Source organism: Fusarium mangiferae (genome assembly GCF_900044065.1).
Source record: "Fusarium mangiferae strain MRC7560 genome assembly, contig: FMAN_scaffold010, whole genome shotgun sequence".
NCBI lineage: Eukaryota > Fungi > Ascomycota > Sordariomycetes > Hypocreales > Nectriaceae > Fusarium > Fusarium mangiferae.
Genome location: NW_024573930.1, coordinates 100,093 through 115,646, shown reverse-complemented (window position 1 = coordinate 115,646; position 15,554 = coordinate 100,093). Strand labels below are relative to the sequence as shown.

General features: G+C 48.6%; 4 protein-coding genes across 4 annotated transcripts; 1 reads left to right on the top strand and 3 right to left on the bottom strand.

The window, feature by feature from the left end:
* Positions 1-867: 867 nt before the first annotated feature.
* FMAN_02117 (uncharacterized protein) lies at positions 868-1,611 on the bottom strand (the record flags this gene model as incomplete). Its single annotated transcript, XM_041835433.1, has 1 exon — positions 868-1,611. One exon carries the CDS (start codon positions 1,609-1,611, stop codon positions 868-870), a length of 744 nt encoding a protein of 247 aa, XP_041685597.1.
* A 1,427-nt stretch (positions 1,612-3,038) lies between these two features.
* FMAN_02116 (uncharacterized protein) lies at positions 3,039-4,162 on the bottom strand (the record flags this gene model as incomplete). The annotated part of the gene is made up of 4 exons (XM_041835432.1): positions 3,039-3,181; positions 3,231-3,350; positions 3,398-3,575; positions 3,626-4,162. 4 exons carry the CDS (start codon positions 4,160-4,162, stop codon positions 3,039-3,041), a joined length of 978 nt encoding a protein of 325 aa, XP_041685596.1.
* A 697-nt stretch (positions 4,163-4,859) lies between these two features.
* Positions 4,860-5,558, top strand: FMAN_02115 (uncharacterized protein; the record flags this gene model as incomplete). The annotated part of the gene is made up of 1 exon (XM_041835431.1): positions 4,860-5,558. One exon carries the CDS (start codon positions 4,860-4,862, stop codon positions 5,556-5,558), a length of 699 nt encoding a protein of 232 aa, XP_041685595.1.
* Positions 5,559-6,372: 814 nt separating this feature from the next.
* On the bottom strand, positions 6,373-11,535 carry FMAN_02114 (uncharacterized protein; the record flags this gene model as incomplete). Its single annotated transcript, XM_041835429.1, has 1 exon — positions 6,373-11,535. One exon carries the CDS (start codon positions 11,533-11,535, stop codon positions 6,373-6,375), a length of 5,163 nt encoding a protein of 1,720 aa, XP_041685594.1.
* Between the last annotated feature and the right edge of the window lie 4,019 nt (positions 11,536-15,554).

Genomic DNA, 15,554 nt, shown 5'->3' with positions numbered 1-15,554 from the left:
CCTATTGGCCGCTGCCAACAACCTTGCACAGAACTCCAGGACAGCAACGTGCTGCTTCCCTCTGGCCACCTCAGCTACAACCTTACAAGCTGAATATTAATAAGCGTCAGATATTCAGAAAGTCTGAAAAACATCAGGCCACCAATGGTGAACAGGATATGATCTCACTGGCTTGAGAACACAGTAGAGGATGATCCCCGGATAGAGAGGTTGCCATCTGGGGAAGTGACTTTGATCTACTTCATGGAGGTTCAAAAGCCATGCCACGACGGTTCTTCCATTTCGATTTCCTTGGAAGTCACACTCGGAACAAAGTACAAAAGGAATAGGAAGGAAACAGAAGGATTGCTTTCAATATTTAGCGTACTAGTTGGAAGATATCATATTTATTCTGAACATCCAAACAAGTTCATGTCCTCCGGCTGGGTTAACAAGATACTTCTTTACCAAGAATCTTCTCGCTTCACGTCTACAACACCTCAGCCTCTGTTCTGACACCGACCTTCGGGAATAAGAAGGTTCCATTTACCGTAAGCTAAAGATATCTTCATACAAGTATATTTAAGACTGTATATATTATGAACTTTGCTAATGCCCTAGATCTGTAACCTATCAGTAATAGTTTGCATTTCCATGGCCAGCACCAGGAAAGTCTCCAGAGTGCAATGAATAGAATAATTCTCGACCTCGGGCCCCAAAAACCTCGATTTAACACACAAGTATCTATTGAAAGAAGCTCTGCTGGCTTGCATAGTCTAGCTTCTCCATATCTCTGCAGCTCGTGAAGTTGCAGCCAATTGTCGGGAACTGGAGATGCTGGGTCGCGAACGCAAACTGCGCCTTTGCAGTTTCATTGCTGACTTAACACTAGGTCAAGAAGGTATAAACAGAAATCCCTCCATCTCCACCAGTCTTGACATCAACCTTCACATTGTCCGTGTTCACCCAGTTGACTGACTGAGAATAAGCCCTGTTGGCATTGAGAGTCTCGCCAACAAAGAAATTTCCAGGCTCGCGATAGAAATCCGTTTGGAAGAGTTTAATGTAGTTCCCGTTCCTGTCGAAGTACATGTTTCCAACCTTGCTGGTAGACTGCTTCTTGGTCGAATGGATATATTTCTCACTGACCGTGGATCCACCAGCTGAGTTGGTGTACCAAAGCACAAGATCTATAACTGGCTTGCATGTGGCATAGGGAGGATCCAGGTCGTTTTGAACGCAGATTTCGGTTGCCTCGCAGACAACCCATTTACGCCAGACCCGGCCATTTCCATCTCGGCAATACACCGTAAGGATGTTTGACTTGAGGCATTCAGATCGGGTATAGGTCTGGCCTGAGGCGCAAATGCTGCGTGTTGCAGGGGTAGCTCTGGAGAGTACCTTTGCCTTTTCCTTGCACCCTTCTTCATCAGGGTGACAGTCATGCACGGTCTGACCAGGAGTTGCAACCGAGATCTCGTCAAGATTGAAGGTAAGGGGTGTCAGTCCAGTACTATCGACTGCCTGACCCCGCGTGGTGAGATCCTCTTTGAGGTTCGAGACAGCAGCTGACGAGACCATTCCAGAGAGGAGGAGTCCCACGAGCATGCTTGCGGTTGATTGAGGACGCATGTTTTCTGATTGAGATTTGATATTTGGTAAGATGTTCTGTAGACTGCCTGGGAAATATTGAAGGCTGATGACGATGAGGAAAGATTGATTCCTGAGGGAACTGTCTGCCTCTTTATAGCACTATTCGGACAACAAGGTGCACAGCAGAATGAATGCTAGCATTGCCAAAATCACGATATCACGATGTACTTCCCTTTTTGATCACAAGTTCCGAAGGGTATTGAGTTTGCTTAGCTTTTTGACCTACCTAAGCAAGTATACTCATGGTGTATGAAAGTCAATTTCTCGTGTTGACGGCCACGTTTTACATACTATTGGTATCTTAGCATCTGGTTCAAAGTTCATAGACAAGTACCATGACAGTAGGTCTTACGGTTAGTGAAGTTTGATTAAGTTGAACACGAAGTCGGATAAGACGATAATATATAAGTCCCTTCCAGATAGACATGCAGTCCGTTTTCCGTTCCTAATTGGACAGCGGAGCACACAAGGTTGGCAAGGTATAGATAGAGACCCAGGCTAGTGCAGTCAAGTCTTGTTTTAGCTGTCTTTTTCGTTGATTTAGTTTGCTTATAGAACTAACTTTCTATCCTGTAACAGGAACTGAAGCCGAATTATACAAGCACGCTAACTAGCAGGAGAAAAATTGACTCTAATAGGAACTTTTGATTCTAAGCTAGATTTGTGGCATCATTGAGAATAGCGTGTCTGATGAATTCACTTTCTCAAACTCTGAAGCTATCACGAAGGGAGCTAATACTGGTGGACATAAGATGGGGTTTACACAACGGCTAGGCAAATGCCGATTCTAGCATCCGAACAATCGGGCCTTTCACCATAATTTCCCATCAACACTCAAGGTTTAAAAAGTTGTTCTTTCTTGATATAGTAAGTTTCTATAGAAGTAGAGGAATCAGACTCTGCATAAGAAAAGTACAACAGGCTGCTCAGAATTTGTTAGAAAGACTGTTGCTATGATTAGGTATGATTAACTATTGATCACTTCTTTGACCGATGGACCCTTACCTTTTGGACTGTTCCTAGACTGCAACTATAAACTGTTGTACCCATAAAGTGGGAGGCCGGCACTTGAGCGGCATCCGCGGAACAGCTTTTGCTGTGAGGCTGTACTGGTGGGCTGATGCACCAGGGTAAGAAGCAGGGGACAATTTTAGTGCGAAATTACACCTAAGAAATTGCTTCCCGAGTCTATCAAGGTTGCGGCTTCGTAAGATTCTGCCATCAGACGTTGTGTAGCCTTTATGAGATGTTGTGAATTGCCGGGTATCCCGACTAACGCGTTTTGTAAGTCACCAACGAGTTCCATGAGCAAGACAACAACACGGTAAGACTATACAAAGGCGAATAACTTGGCAAACCAATTCCGGGTCATCACGGAGAAAAACGAGTTACTATTCATTGCTGATCTAAAAATCGAACTTTTGACCAACCATCTCTTCACTGTTCCTCCAAAGGAGCTCTGCTTCTGTTGAACTTGTCGCCCATGGTCTGACTGTATCAGTCATAGGATCTGCTAAACGGCATTCGAGCAGATATGCACCGTTATGTTCTATCAACATCAGTACACATGGATCTGAGAGTCTTAGAGTTCTACTTACCCTTGAGATCAGGATCGAAAGCAGCAAACGCGTGTGTTGCAGCACCGACCTCGGACGGAACTGGGACTGTCGACCAATCTACCCAACCCCAGGGGTCTCCCATTGCACGATCAGCTTCGACTACTTCCGTTAGCTTGGTCTTTGGGAGTTACCCGTTAAGTACTTACCTAGACTATCCAAGGTATCTAGATGCTTGGCCAGTGAGGTACCGAGGATGGCACCAGGATGTAGGGAGAACGCTTGGAGTCCACGACTACCGAGCTTCTCAGCAAGAGAGATGGCGAACAGCATGTTAGCTGTTTTCGACTGCCCGTATGCACCCCACTTGTTGTATCTTTCACCCTTCTATATGATGGTTAGCAATGACTCCATGATAAAGTGTCGTGAAAGCTTACACTGAAATTGGGGCCACCCCAGCGGATGGGCCCTAGGCGGTGACCATTGCTGGAAACACTAACCACTCGAGGCGTCTCTGAAGCAAGGATCTTGTCCATGATGAGATTCGTAAACAAGAAGTGGCCTAGATGGTTTGAAGCGAATTGGTTTTCGAAACCATCCTCTGTGAGCTTAAAGTCCGTCGCCATGATCCCTGCATTGTTAACCAGGACGTCAATCTTGGGGACATCTGACCATCCATTGACCTCTTCTGCAGCTGCACGAACAGAACGAAGAGAACCCAGATCAATGGCCAGAATCTTCGTCTTCAAATTGGGGTACTTGACAGCAAGGTTGTCTGCAGTTTGCTGGAGCTTGCTCACACTACGACCAGCTAGAATAGCTAGTCCAGGTTCTGCGACAGCAATGACTTCCACAAACACTGCACCGAGACCCCCTGGGCTTGCGCCTGTTGTGAGGATAGTCTTGCCCTTGATGATGGGTGCATACTCTTGTGCGAGCTGGTGAACCGTAGTCTTGGGGGTGTGTTGAACCATAATGGTGGCTGAGAGGGAATAGAAGTAATGTATAAGATGGAATGGTAGGATAATGGGGATAGTTAATTCCAAGGACTTCTTTGGTCGGTCTTTTTATATTCTTCTTACAACAGCAACTTTTGTGGATCCCTCACGATCTGCGGGCAATGTTTCCAGGATGGTGTGTCTGGCTGGCGTCAGCCAGATCCTTAGTGGAGTGTGATACAAGGTAAAGACTCGGACATAATTGGTGGTTCAACTTCAATTCTCTGGGACCAGTATGATAACCCTCGAGAATTGTCAGATGTCACATAAATTCTTGAAATGGCGCTGCAATGATGATAAATCTTACGGAAGGCTTCTGAGTATTGGCACCTAAGTGTTTGAACAATTGCCATTATGGGTTATCCGATTCTGTAAAAGTTGTCTATTAACCACATCTGGCATAGATATATGTATCTCTTGGTTTATTGACTTATTTGTCATGAAGGTACCACTTTTGTCTGCAAAAGTTAAATACTTCTTGGCAAGATACTATAAAGTTAAACTTCAATTGGAACTACTTTCATCCCGAACATCTACCATATTACAGTGCTTAAGTAATTTTCTAGAGTTTGAATGAGGGTAAAAGGCCTCTCCTCCTCGAACTCTCTTCATCTCTATTCTTCCTCCCTTTCTTCACAGTCTTTCTTCTCATGCAACCTATTGATGCTTCACGATGGCTTCACCATTAACCATGTCGACTCCGCCGTCCTCCAATGACCTTCCCGGCCTCCCACTCGAGCTCTGGCTTCAGATTTTCGAGGCCCTTGAACCACTAGAGAATTTACTCTCCTTAATCTCTGCTTCTCCCGCCGCCTTTGTTAATTTTCAAGGTGGCAAAAGCCATATCCTTCGCCCGTTTGTGGACAACATCAACAACCAGATCGACCCCGACATTATTGCTACCCTATTTTCCTCATCCAAAGTCAGAAAACTGCTCTATAAAACCCCGGGCCTCACCTTATCACAAATCGGGAATGAACTTTCAACGTTTCTAAATCCCCTATTCAAACCTGACACTCCAAACCCTTTTCAGGAATGGGATCAGAACCTATCAGCCGTCATCAAGCTCACCAACAGCTTCCGAAAGATCGACAGTGCCGCGTGTTACTACAAACGCATCAGGGGGTTCCCCGTCCCGTTGGATAGCCTGCCCGAGGCACCCGGATCCGAGATCAAGAAATTCCTTGTCACCTTGATGTATGAAACGATCTCACTCGACTTATCCACTTACCGTGATGGTACCTTGTTCAAACCAAGAACATCCATCCTGGAATCGGCGGCATGGGAGGCATGGGAGGCATGGGAAGCACCCAAACCGACTCTCGAAAACGTTGACCCACCCTTCTGGCGACGCTCTTCAGATCAGCCTTGAACATTGGTTAGCAATGACCGTTGGGCGGCGTTTGTTGCAGTAGTAACCGTTGCTAACCTCTATGGACGGAAGGGGGACGCCGAAGGGGGATATAACCGACTGATGCCTATAGAGTTATGCGGTGATACTGCAACAGACGAATTGGTGAATTGGGTTCAATTATATTCGTCCAGGGCCGAGACCCTAGATTAAGCCCAGGTAGCTGATAGAGACTCAATTCACTTTGGGTCATTCTCATCTCAATACTTCCTTTAGCTACATCAGAGGAACCGCGGTTTCTCTAACCCGACGCTTACCCTATTTATCGGCTCGGGTTAGTGGAGGGGCTCGTTGACGGCGGTCAGTCATGAGGTATGCGTGGTGATGCTAAAGACAGTCGGAGGGAGAAGCTTTTTGGCAGCCAAGGACAAGTGGTGAGATCATTATGGTCAAAAGAACTTCGCTGCTTGTATCGGGCGTCATTGTTTGTGAAATAGACCCTCGCTCATGCCAGGGTTCATTGATCTGCAGGGAGTCTCGCGATATTGTCATGGGAAACATACCATTGCGGAATAGCAAATCTCATTGGGAAGTGGAATAAAGACGTGGTATTATTATGATAAAATGTTATATACGTCAAGCGAAAGTGTTGCATGGGGGTATTATTTGACATAAAACGACAAATTGTTATACAGCTGTTCCGTCCTCAACCATCCTGTTTCGTAAAGTACAAGAAATCGAAGCAATGGAAAAGCGAAATTAAGTAAGAACACCAATTATAGCCTATAATTAAAACATTCCGTTATATAAATAGAAGAAAGGAGCCAGGGCTGTGTTATAGAGTGCACAGCCCATTGACACAGGCACAGATTCCCAAGGACGTACACAAGTTGAGGTTTGCTACGCAGTCATCTTCTGTGGAGCAAGTGACATCGTCAACGCAGACTTCTTGCTGGCAAGTTTGTCCAGCGCTACACTGTGCGTTTGTCGTACATGCGTCGACATCCGACGGAGGACTGCAAACCGCATTCACGCAAACGCAAAGGCCAAGGGCGCAAAGAGGTTGCAGAGATAGGAGGCAGTCGACAGTATCGGAACAAGATGAGGCGCCTCCGTTGCCAGTACCAGGGGACGATGTCCTGCAGAAACCGTCTGCGGCGCATGTCTGGCCTGCGGCCGTACAGTCGCTGTCGTCAGAGCACGGTGTTTCCGAGCTGGTTGGGGCTGGTGTACTGTCCGATGTGACAGTGACAAAGCCGCTGCTCGGGTTTGCAGTCTGTTGACATATCAGATCTATACAAGCAAAGATCCCCAAAGCATTCGCGCCAATTGCTGCGACACAATCTTGGTTTGTCGAGCACTCGATATCGCTGGCGACCGTAGAAGGCGGCTGAGTTGTCGAAGCTCCAGCGTCTGTAGCTGAGGTAGTCTCTTGGCAGAGAGCGTTGACACAGATAAATAATCCCAGCACCTGGGCACCGAGAGCGGCGACACAGTCTTGATCTGTATCACACTCAACATCTGTTGTAGACCCCGAAGCAGAGGCCCCAGTGTTAGTTGCTCTCGTCGCAACGCTAGCTGTTGCTGTCCGCTGGCAAAGAAGATTGACACATGCAAAGATACCAAGAGCCCCAGCTCCAATGGCAGCCACACAGTCTTGGTCCGTCGAGCACTCCACGTCAGTTCCTTGCACAGAAGCGGCAGGCTGAGTCGCTGAGGCACCAGCTGCAGAAGCTGTCGCCGTCTGCTCACATAAGAGGTCTATGCACGCGAAAATTCCTAACGCGCTGGCTCCCAACGCCGCCACGCAGTCTTGATCTGTGGAGCAATCGATAGGCTCAGTGATAGTGGGGATTGAACCTGTTTGGGAGGCTGTAGTAGCTCCATCCGTAGGATTAGCTGTTGGCTGAAGCTGGCAAATGAGGTCCACACAGACGTAGATTCCCAAGACAGACAACCCGAGAGCAGCTGTACAATCTTCAGCATTTGCGCATGGTACTGATGTTTGTGCTGCTGGTGCTCCGGTTGTGGGACTTGGGTCATCATCGCCTCCTCCACCATTATTCGAGTCTGGGCCGAGTTGACATACAGCATCTACACAGACACACAAGTTGAGCCCACCGACCAGGCATAATGCTACGTCGGCCACGCAGTCGTCGCTGGTAGAACATGCCGATCCTGTCTGTCTAGCCGAATCATCAGTTGTTGTAGGTCCTGATGCGCCGCCGCCAGACCCTGGATTATTACCAGAAGCCGTGCTTGAGACTTGCGAACCACCACCCGTCGTCGTGTCTCTAACACAGACTGCGTTGACGCAAGTACAAACATTGAGGAAGCCGCTCAAGCACAACGAGACGTCAGCTAAGCAGTCATCGTCATCAGTACACTGTGTACTTCCGCCACTCTCTGTCGGTGTTGAAGGGTTAGTGCCCTGGGTTCCAGAAGCCGCAGTCGAACTTGCAACTCCTGTAGTGGAGGTATCACCCGGTTCGGTGCTCGGAACACATACTGCATTCACACAAGTACAGATGTTGAGTCCTCCGGAAATGCATAGCTCAGTGTCGACGGCACAGTCACTGTCATCCGAGCAGGGAGATCCATCAGTGGGCGACGAGCCCTGTCCTGTGGTCGTGACAGATGTAGATTGTCCACCAGTTGGCTGACCGTTGGAAGAGCTAGTAGTTCCATCCCCTTGGCTTGGTTCGGTTCCCTGTGAATTAGTCGCTGAAGGTTGGGTGCCACTTGCACTTGTCTGAGCCCCAGCGTTGGAGCTACCGCCAGTGTTTGAAGGTTGTCCATCCCCTGTACCGGATCCAGCTGAACTTCGAGAGCTAGACTGACCGTCAACAGTATTTGAGGTGCCTGGGCCCTGAGTTGCGGTCCCAGTAGTGCCTCCATTACCGCCTGTAGCTGATGGGCCCCCGTTGTTCGTCGACAGGCTACCTGATCCTTGTGGCCCTTGAGTCCCTGTGTTGTTACCACCACCACTGCTATCTGTTGGTGATGGGTCGCCATCTCCACCCCCCGTGGGGTTTCCTTCAGGGCTTCCAACCTGCCTGGAAGTCGATGTCACCAATCTTACAGACGATTCCGTTGACTCTGGGCCGGGGTTGACGATTGGCGCTCCATCAGATAGGACAGAAGTTGGCGACGTCAGGCCCGTTGAGCCTGTAGCTCCCGATCCAATTACTCCTGAAGTCGAAGAGTCTCCAGATACAGAAGCTCCTGATGTTGCTTCTAAGCCACCATTAGACACGGGTTCGCTCGAAGCAGCGTCGCCGCCGCCGCCTGTACCACCTCCCTCTGTATCCCCAGTCTGATTCGGGGAGGAGGCTGATTGCGACCGATTGGTGGACCCATTGTCGCCTCCAGATCCGTCACTTCCAGAGCCATTTCCTTGGCTTCCAGTTTGGCTTGGACGGATCCCGGCTTGTGTACTAGAAGTCTGTCTGCCATTTGATCCTGTATTAGCAACACCAGAGGTATTGTCGGTATCAGGATCACTACCACCAGGAACGTTGCCCTGTGGTCTGGCCGTAAGTGCTGGTTGACGTGTTGCTGTCGAATCTGTGCCACTGCCATTTGAACCATTGTTCGATGATGAGCCAGAGCTGGGTTCTGATCCGGGGCCACTACTGTCGCCATCTCCACCGTTCGATCCTGATCCATTACCCCCCTGAGATCCAGATCCTGAACCACTGTCTGAGGGTGAATCTGATCCCGAATTGGATCCGTTGCCCGAGCCATTTCCGTTTCCTGGACTCGTTCCAGATTCTGAGCTCCCACTGTCATTTGAGCCGCCAGAAGAGCCACTACTGGAGCCTGACCCGGACCCGGAGCCATTTCCAGAGTCAGAGCCGCTGCCAGAGCCAGATCCTGAGCCAAAATCTCCTGGATCATCACCTCCAGAGCCTTGTCCTTGTGTACTGCCAGTCTGTGACCCACCGTCAGAGGAGCCGTCGCCAGAAGAGTCCCCATCAGAGGAACCTCCGCTGCTCTGTCCTTCCCCGCCTGTGCTGTCACCGTTCCCGTTGCCACCACTTGAAGAGGAAGATCCATCATCGCTTCCATTATTTGAACCGCTCCCTTGGGTTCCTGCACCTCCGTTTGAACCAGAGCCAGTGCTATCGATGGGAACGCAAGCTCCATCTTGGCAAGTCTCACCAGTCGGGCAAGCGACTCCATTGCAGCTAGCTAGACCAGGACTTTGTGTGCAGATGTTGCCAATACAGACTTCATCGCTGCTGCAAGTCTCACCGCCGCAAGACGTTGGGTCACCGAGAGCCACACAGGAATCTTGTATACAAGCGTAATTGATTGGACAATTGACGCCTGATGCGCCGCAGTTGACAGGTCCATCCGCAGGTACACAACCGTTATTGATGCAGGCAAACCCTGGCTGACAGGTTGATGTCGCTTGTCTCCGCAGAAGATGTAGGAGGCGGCTGGGGGTGGTGCCACAAGATGACGGGTCCTGAACCGAAGCGCATTGGTTGTTGATGCAGACGGTGTTGCCAGTGCAAGCTGGGTCACAAGTTGAGTCTGGTGACCCGGAGCCGGTATCTCCTCCATTCTGGTCCGGCGATGCTCCGTCAGTGCTATTTTGATTGGATCCATCTTGGTCTGCTTGTTCATCTCCATTTCCTGAGCCAGACGGAGAAGCACTTCCGGAAGAATCGCCTGTGTCGTCTTCACCTCCAGAAGCTGAGTCACCTCCCTCTCGTCCAGCATCACTCGAGGTTCCCTCTGGCCGAGCTGAGGTTCCACCATTTCCTCCCGATGAGGCGCCATCGCTAGAGGCGTCTCCACCGTCTGAACCATCTGACGACTGTGCATCTCCATTGCCAGATGCATTATTTTCTTGGCCTGATGATCCATTCCCATCAGAAGATGCTCCTTGTTGGCCATCGGCCCCATCTCCTGAGCCATTGCCATTCGAATCACTGTCGCCAGAGCTGCCGCTTGCTTCAGAGTAACTACCACCATTGTCCGACTGTGTGTCTTCATCCTCATCTACGCCTGGAATACGTGCTCCAGGACCTCCAGACCCAGCACCACATGCGACCCTAGGAACGTTGGATTGGTGGATTAGGTTGCTGACACACTGGCCGGAGACGCACACTTGGTTGCTTCCACAAGGTCTCGAGCTGCTTCCGCACTGCGACAAGTCGGTTGAGATCTTGATGGGTACACACTCGTTGACCGAGCAGTAAGATCCTGGTTGACACTTCCCGTTAGAGCCACAATTGGTAGAAGTTCCGGAAGTGGTGTTGAGCGAAAGGCATTGTCCAGAGACACAGAGTTGACTGTCAGTACAGTTCTTTGAGTTGGCTCCCAGGCCGCAGTTATAAGTGTCGGTCGAGATGAAAGCCTGGCGACAGTAACCGCCCTGGCATGATGCGCCAAGGGAGCATTCGCTGCTGCTCTTACAGGACTGGACGTTGGTACCAAGTTGAAAGGGCACACATGATCCGTCAAGGCACCAGTTACCTGAGGCACAGGTCGTATTTGAAGTACCGCAAGAATTGGGGTCTGAGCCAATGGCCAGCCTTTGGCATCGGTCGTTGACACAAAGCGAACCAGGCCCACATTGCGTGTTGGTACTACCACAGCGACGGGAGTTTGCCGTCACCTGTATTGGTGAACAATTTCCATCATCACACCATTGGCCCGGCCGACATGGCCCAGAACTATTGGAGCCTGATGGGGAGGTACAACTGTTCGTATTTGATCCATCAAGAGGATAGCATCCGCCAGCAACGCAGAGCTCCCCAGCTTTGCATGAGTTGCCACGCTTCCCGCATTGTGTAGGGTCAAGTCCGATCGTGACGCTTGTACAGCTTCCCCATGTACATACACCAGGAAGAGGACAGCCTCCAGCATAGAGCATGCCGGTTTGTTGGTTGGGATCACTGTCGCATGGGAGAGTATAGGATGGAGTAGGTGAGAGAAGTAAGAATGAAGCCATCACGGCTCTCCAGTTAACTTTGGGATCCATGATTTTTGTGTGGTATTGTTGAACTTGGTATTGATCAACCTCTATGACCATAGAATGCCAACGAGATGATCCTTCATCTATATAGCAACTGAACCGGGGCCAGGTGCAGCGAACATCGTAAGTGACACCTAGGCATCTCCGTCAACGGCTGGCTTTTCCTCGTACTGGTATGTCGTCATATCAAGGGTTCAGGGACTCCTCTACCAAGGGACCTAAGGCTGGCTGCAATATGCAACGACATCATGAGCGAAAGTTTAATCTTCCTAGAGGGTCCCAACATTTTCGAGCATACCTGTCGCGGTCAGTATTATGAGCGGACAAGACCAATTCAGGACTGGCTAACCTACCAGGCTTGAAGAGTTGGCCGAAATCAACTCCATCACACCACCATATTCGTCCATTAGAATTCCGTTTATAACTTCAAATCCTATCTACATTAGCACGCGGATCAGTCATGCTTCCGGTCACGGGGCAAACCTTGAAGCCCTCCCGCCAACGTTCACAGCGGGTTCAGCAGGAACTAGTGCCCGGTTGGCAAGTTAAGCTCGCGATGAACGCTCCGGGTGAGCTTTGACGACATGATGATCCGGGGCTGATCAGCTGCAGATCTCTGGAGACTTGGCGCTTGTTGTCGATCGTTGGGGCGCGGTAATGTCTCGGTGCCGGGAACAAGATGGAGGTCTGCTAGTCAAGCCTCAATTCCCCAGACTTTGTTTGGTTGCTCAGCAGAGCTGCCGCTTCCGGCAGCACAAACGGGTAGGCTAACACTCACCAGTGCGGCTGTGGAGTTATCATTGCGGGCCGGTTCACTTCAAAAGAAGCTCAAGTAAGGTAGTATAATGCTTATTGAGATGAACCAGAGGTTAGCTGTAACAATCTGAAGTGATTATAGGTCCTGAAGTTTTTTGGGAAATAGAAATAGAAAGTACTGTGCTACCCCACTCACTAACACTTCAGGCAATCACGACTCTAGGTGTGTCCGACAATGGAAAGACCTTCACCCAGTGTTTCCATTGGCAGTCTTTGTGTGTCATTCTGAAAGAACTTGATTGGTGATCTTCGTCGGATCTTGTGAGTTGATCTTTGAGGCTGTCTCTAGTTAGATGGCCGCTCTTGGTCTATTTAGATAAAGTGAAGATCATCACCAAAATATGAGATGTGATACTCTCTTGTTACTTAAGTTTGGAGCGACATCAACGGCTGGCTCCTACTCTTACGGGGTATGGGGTCCGCATTCTTGGTCCAGACCTAGCCTGTATTATAACAGATACAGGTTCATATTTACTACTCGGAGCAGATATCTTCTATAGGCTAGTAGGAAGGCAGCATACCTCAAAATCAGATCATATTTGTGGCAAAGAGTCCGCAAATGTGTTCCATCTGTTTGATTTTATTTTTTGGGTTGCTTCTTAGCAGGCTTAACAGTCAACAGCCTTTTGAATCCAGGCAATCGCTACTAAAAGACAAAGTATCCTTTTGATATCTCACGATCTCATGTTGACTTCACCGATGTCACCCACTTGAATTACGGCCCGCTCGCGTATCTGATGTCACTGCTTTTTGACACTTTTTCCAGTTCTTGTTTCCGGTGGCTTGTCTTGGCGCAGCCTCATGCCAGGGGTTTTTCGCATTCAATACCAGTGAAAAGTATCTCGTCTCCTTTCACGGCATCTTATTGGCCAGCATCAAGCTGAACTCGGTCAAATTAAGCGACTGACAAATGACCGCTTATGGGAATAAGCTTGGTAGATCCGCGGCTTGCACCTGATGGGACAAGACACTCTCAACGGTGATTGTCGAGCCTTACATGCCACCCCACTTACATTGACATAAGAACTCTGTGCTATGATGATCAGGCACAATAACAGGGGATTGCTAGGGTCTGAGTCCAGATTCGTTTTTGACAGGTCGTTTTCTCCAAGACACCAACGCCGTCCTAGGACTAGCTTGCAGAGCCTCAACCATCACAATAACCGCTCTCAACGTCATGTTCGAGACTCGATACTGGGATCGACATTATCAGATCATGCTCAAAGGTCGAGTTAAGCAACCCAAGGATAGCCCAATAAATCTCGAGAATGTAGATCCTCGTTCGTTTCGTGCCCTCCACAATGGATATCCGGCCTCCAGAGCTGGCGGAAGTTCCCGCAAGCGGTAACCTCGTTCAAGCCAGCAACGCCCAATAAGATGGCTGGTCACGAATACCTAAATTCACATTCAATTTCAATTATTCACCAAGTTCAATATGATGAGATCCGTTCTCTCGGATGTTGGGTTGCCGTGATTGTATCATGTGCCCCGTTGTGACCGTTTGGGAGATTGGAATTTGATGACGTATGACGAGAAATCAGTATCATAAGGAGGCATTTTAGAAGTCATCTTTACTTTTGCCTTACCTTTAGAGTGTCAATAATTTTGTCTATAGTTGGACTGTCCCATAAAGAGCAGAGTCTTCGTCTTCATAGCTAAATATCCTCCAAAGGCCTCTAAAGACTTCATTGCTCTAATAGAGCAGTACATTCTCTGGTCTGGTTTGTACTTCCATACTCGTGTTCTTTATTTTCTGGCTGATCTGCACTACTCCTGCTGTCCCTGGCTGCGAAGCTGATATGTCGATCAAGACGATATATCCAAATCCATGGGAATAACCATGTCCCTCCATGATCCTGTCTCCCGGAAATAAACGCTTTACCAATTTTAACAAAAGTGTGATTAAGTTTCCTCGTAAGCCAATCGCATTTGTCTTGCTGTTGGTGGCCTTGAATCACATTCCTTGACAAAGTGAACCTACTTGTGCAAAGAAGGATGACATCACAGAAATGAGAAACCAGGTCGGGGAAGCGTAAAAGGTTTGTGGCTATAGCCACGAGTTACAAATAAACTGAAGACGTGTTAGGATATTTTAGGGTTAGGTTGAGTGAAGTCTTGCACTACCAGGTCTACTTATCATTTGGGGTCGGGAATTTTGGCGCTTAGGTAGTAGGTAGTTAGATTCCTCGGGCGAAAGCAGGTTTCAGAGTGTTGTTATTCCCATTAACGAGATCTTCCACGACTGTCAAGGTTAGGTTGATTCATCTACCGAGTGGGACCTAAGGGTCTTGCGTTGGCCGACGTCCACGTGACCGTCGTGCCCAGGAATCAAGATCTAGGTTAGTAGCCAATCATAAGGTGTTCATCTCATGCATACCGCAGATAAATACGTGATAATGCAGATAAACTTGATTGGCAACTTATCAAACGGAGAGCGAGCTGTAGCTATATTTGAACGAGAGGTGTTGCTTGTCCAGAATCTAAAACCAAACATGCTAATGGGCGTTGACTGCCTCGTACCGGAGAAATTCGACATCATGGAAGATGCCGAGCTTGTGAATAGGTAACTTCACTTTTAGGAAAGACCATGTGGGCCTCTGGTGAGCCAATGGCTGGCCTAGGTATGGAATGGCTGTACAAATGCGAAGGGCAGCTTCCTTAGTAGTATTTGTTACTCTTATGTCAAAGAGGTAGTCTGCAGGCCCGGAAGGAACCATTCTTGCCGTCGTCAACTTACTACTAGGCAGGTAGTTGGTTGCGGCTTTGCCTGAAAGATTCATCCTGACACATCCTACAAAATTCAACTTCTGTCAAAGAGATTTTACCATATTCCGCCTCCGCAGTCGAAAACATTTCCAGAATATACAAGTGACAACGTCAGCTACCTCTGCTCTCCCGATCAACTCTTTTTTTGTTTCTTCAACACAAAGATCAAAAGTGAGTATGGATGCTGTTGGCACCGAGGAGTAGCTAACAAGACCTAGCAGCACGATCAAAAAAGAAATAAACTCTAGCTTTGCTTAGGCCTCAAGTATAATTACAAGTAGGTGTAGTCATTTCGTGCTGGTGGCAGTAAACACTAATATGTCTGCCTTAGAAATATACGCATGCTATAACTAATTCAAGCCCTTCTGAAGCTCTGTCTGGAGAAGCTGGTGAAGGAGTCTTTGAGGTCGACTGAGTTGGTCGACCTTGAAAGAAAAGAACCC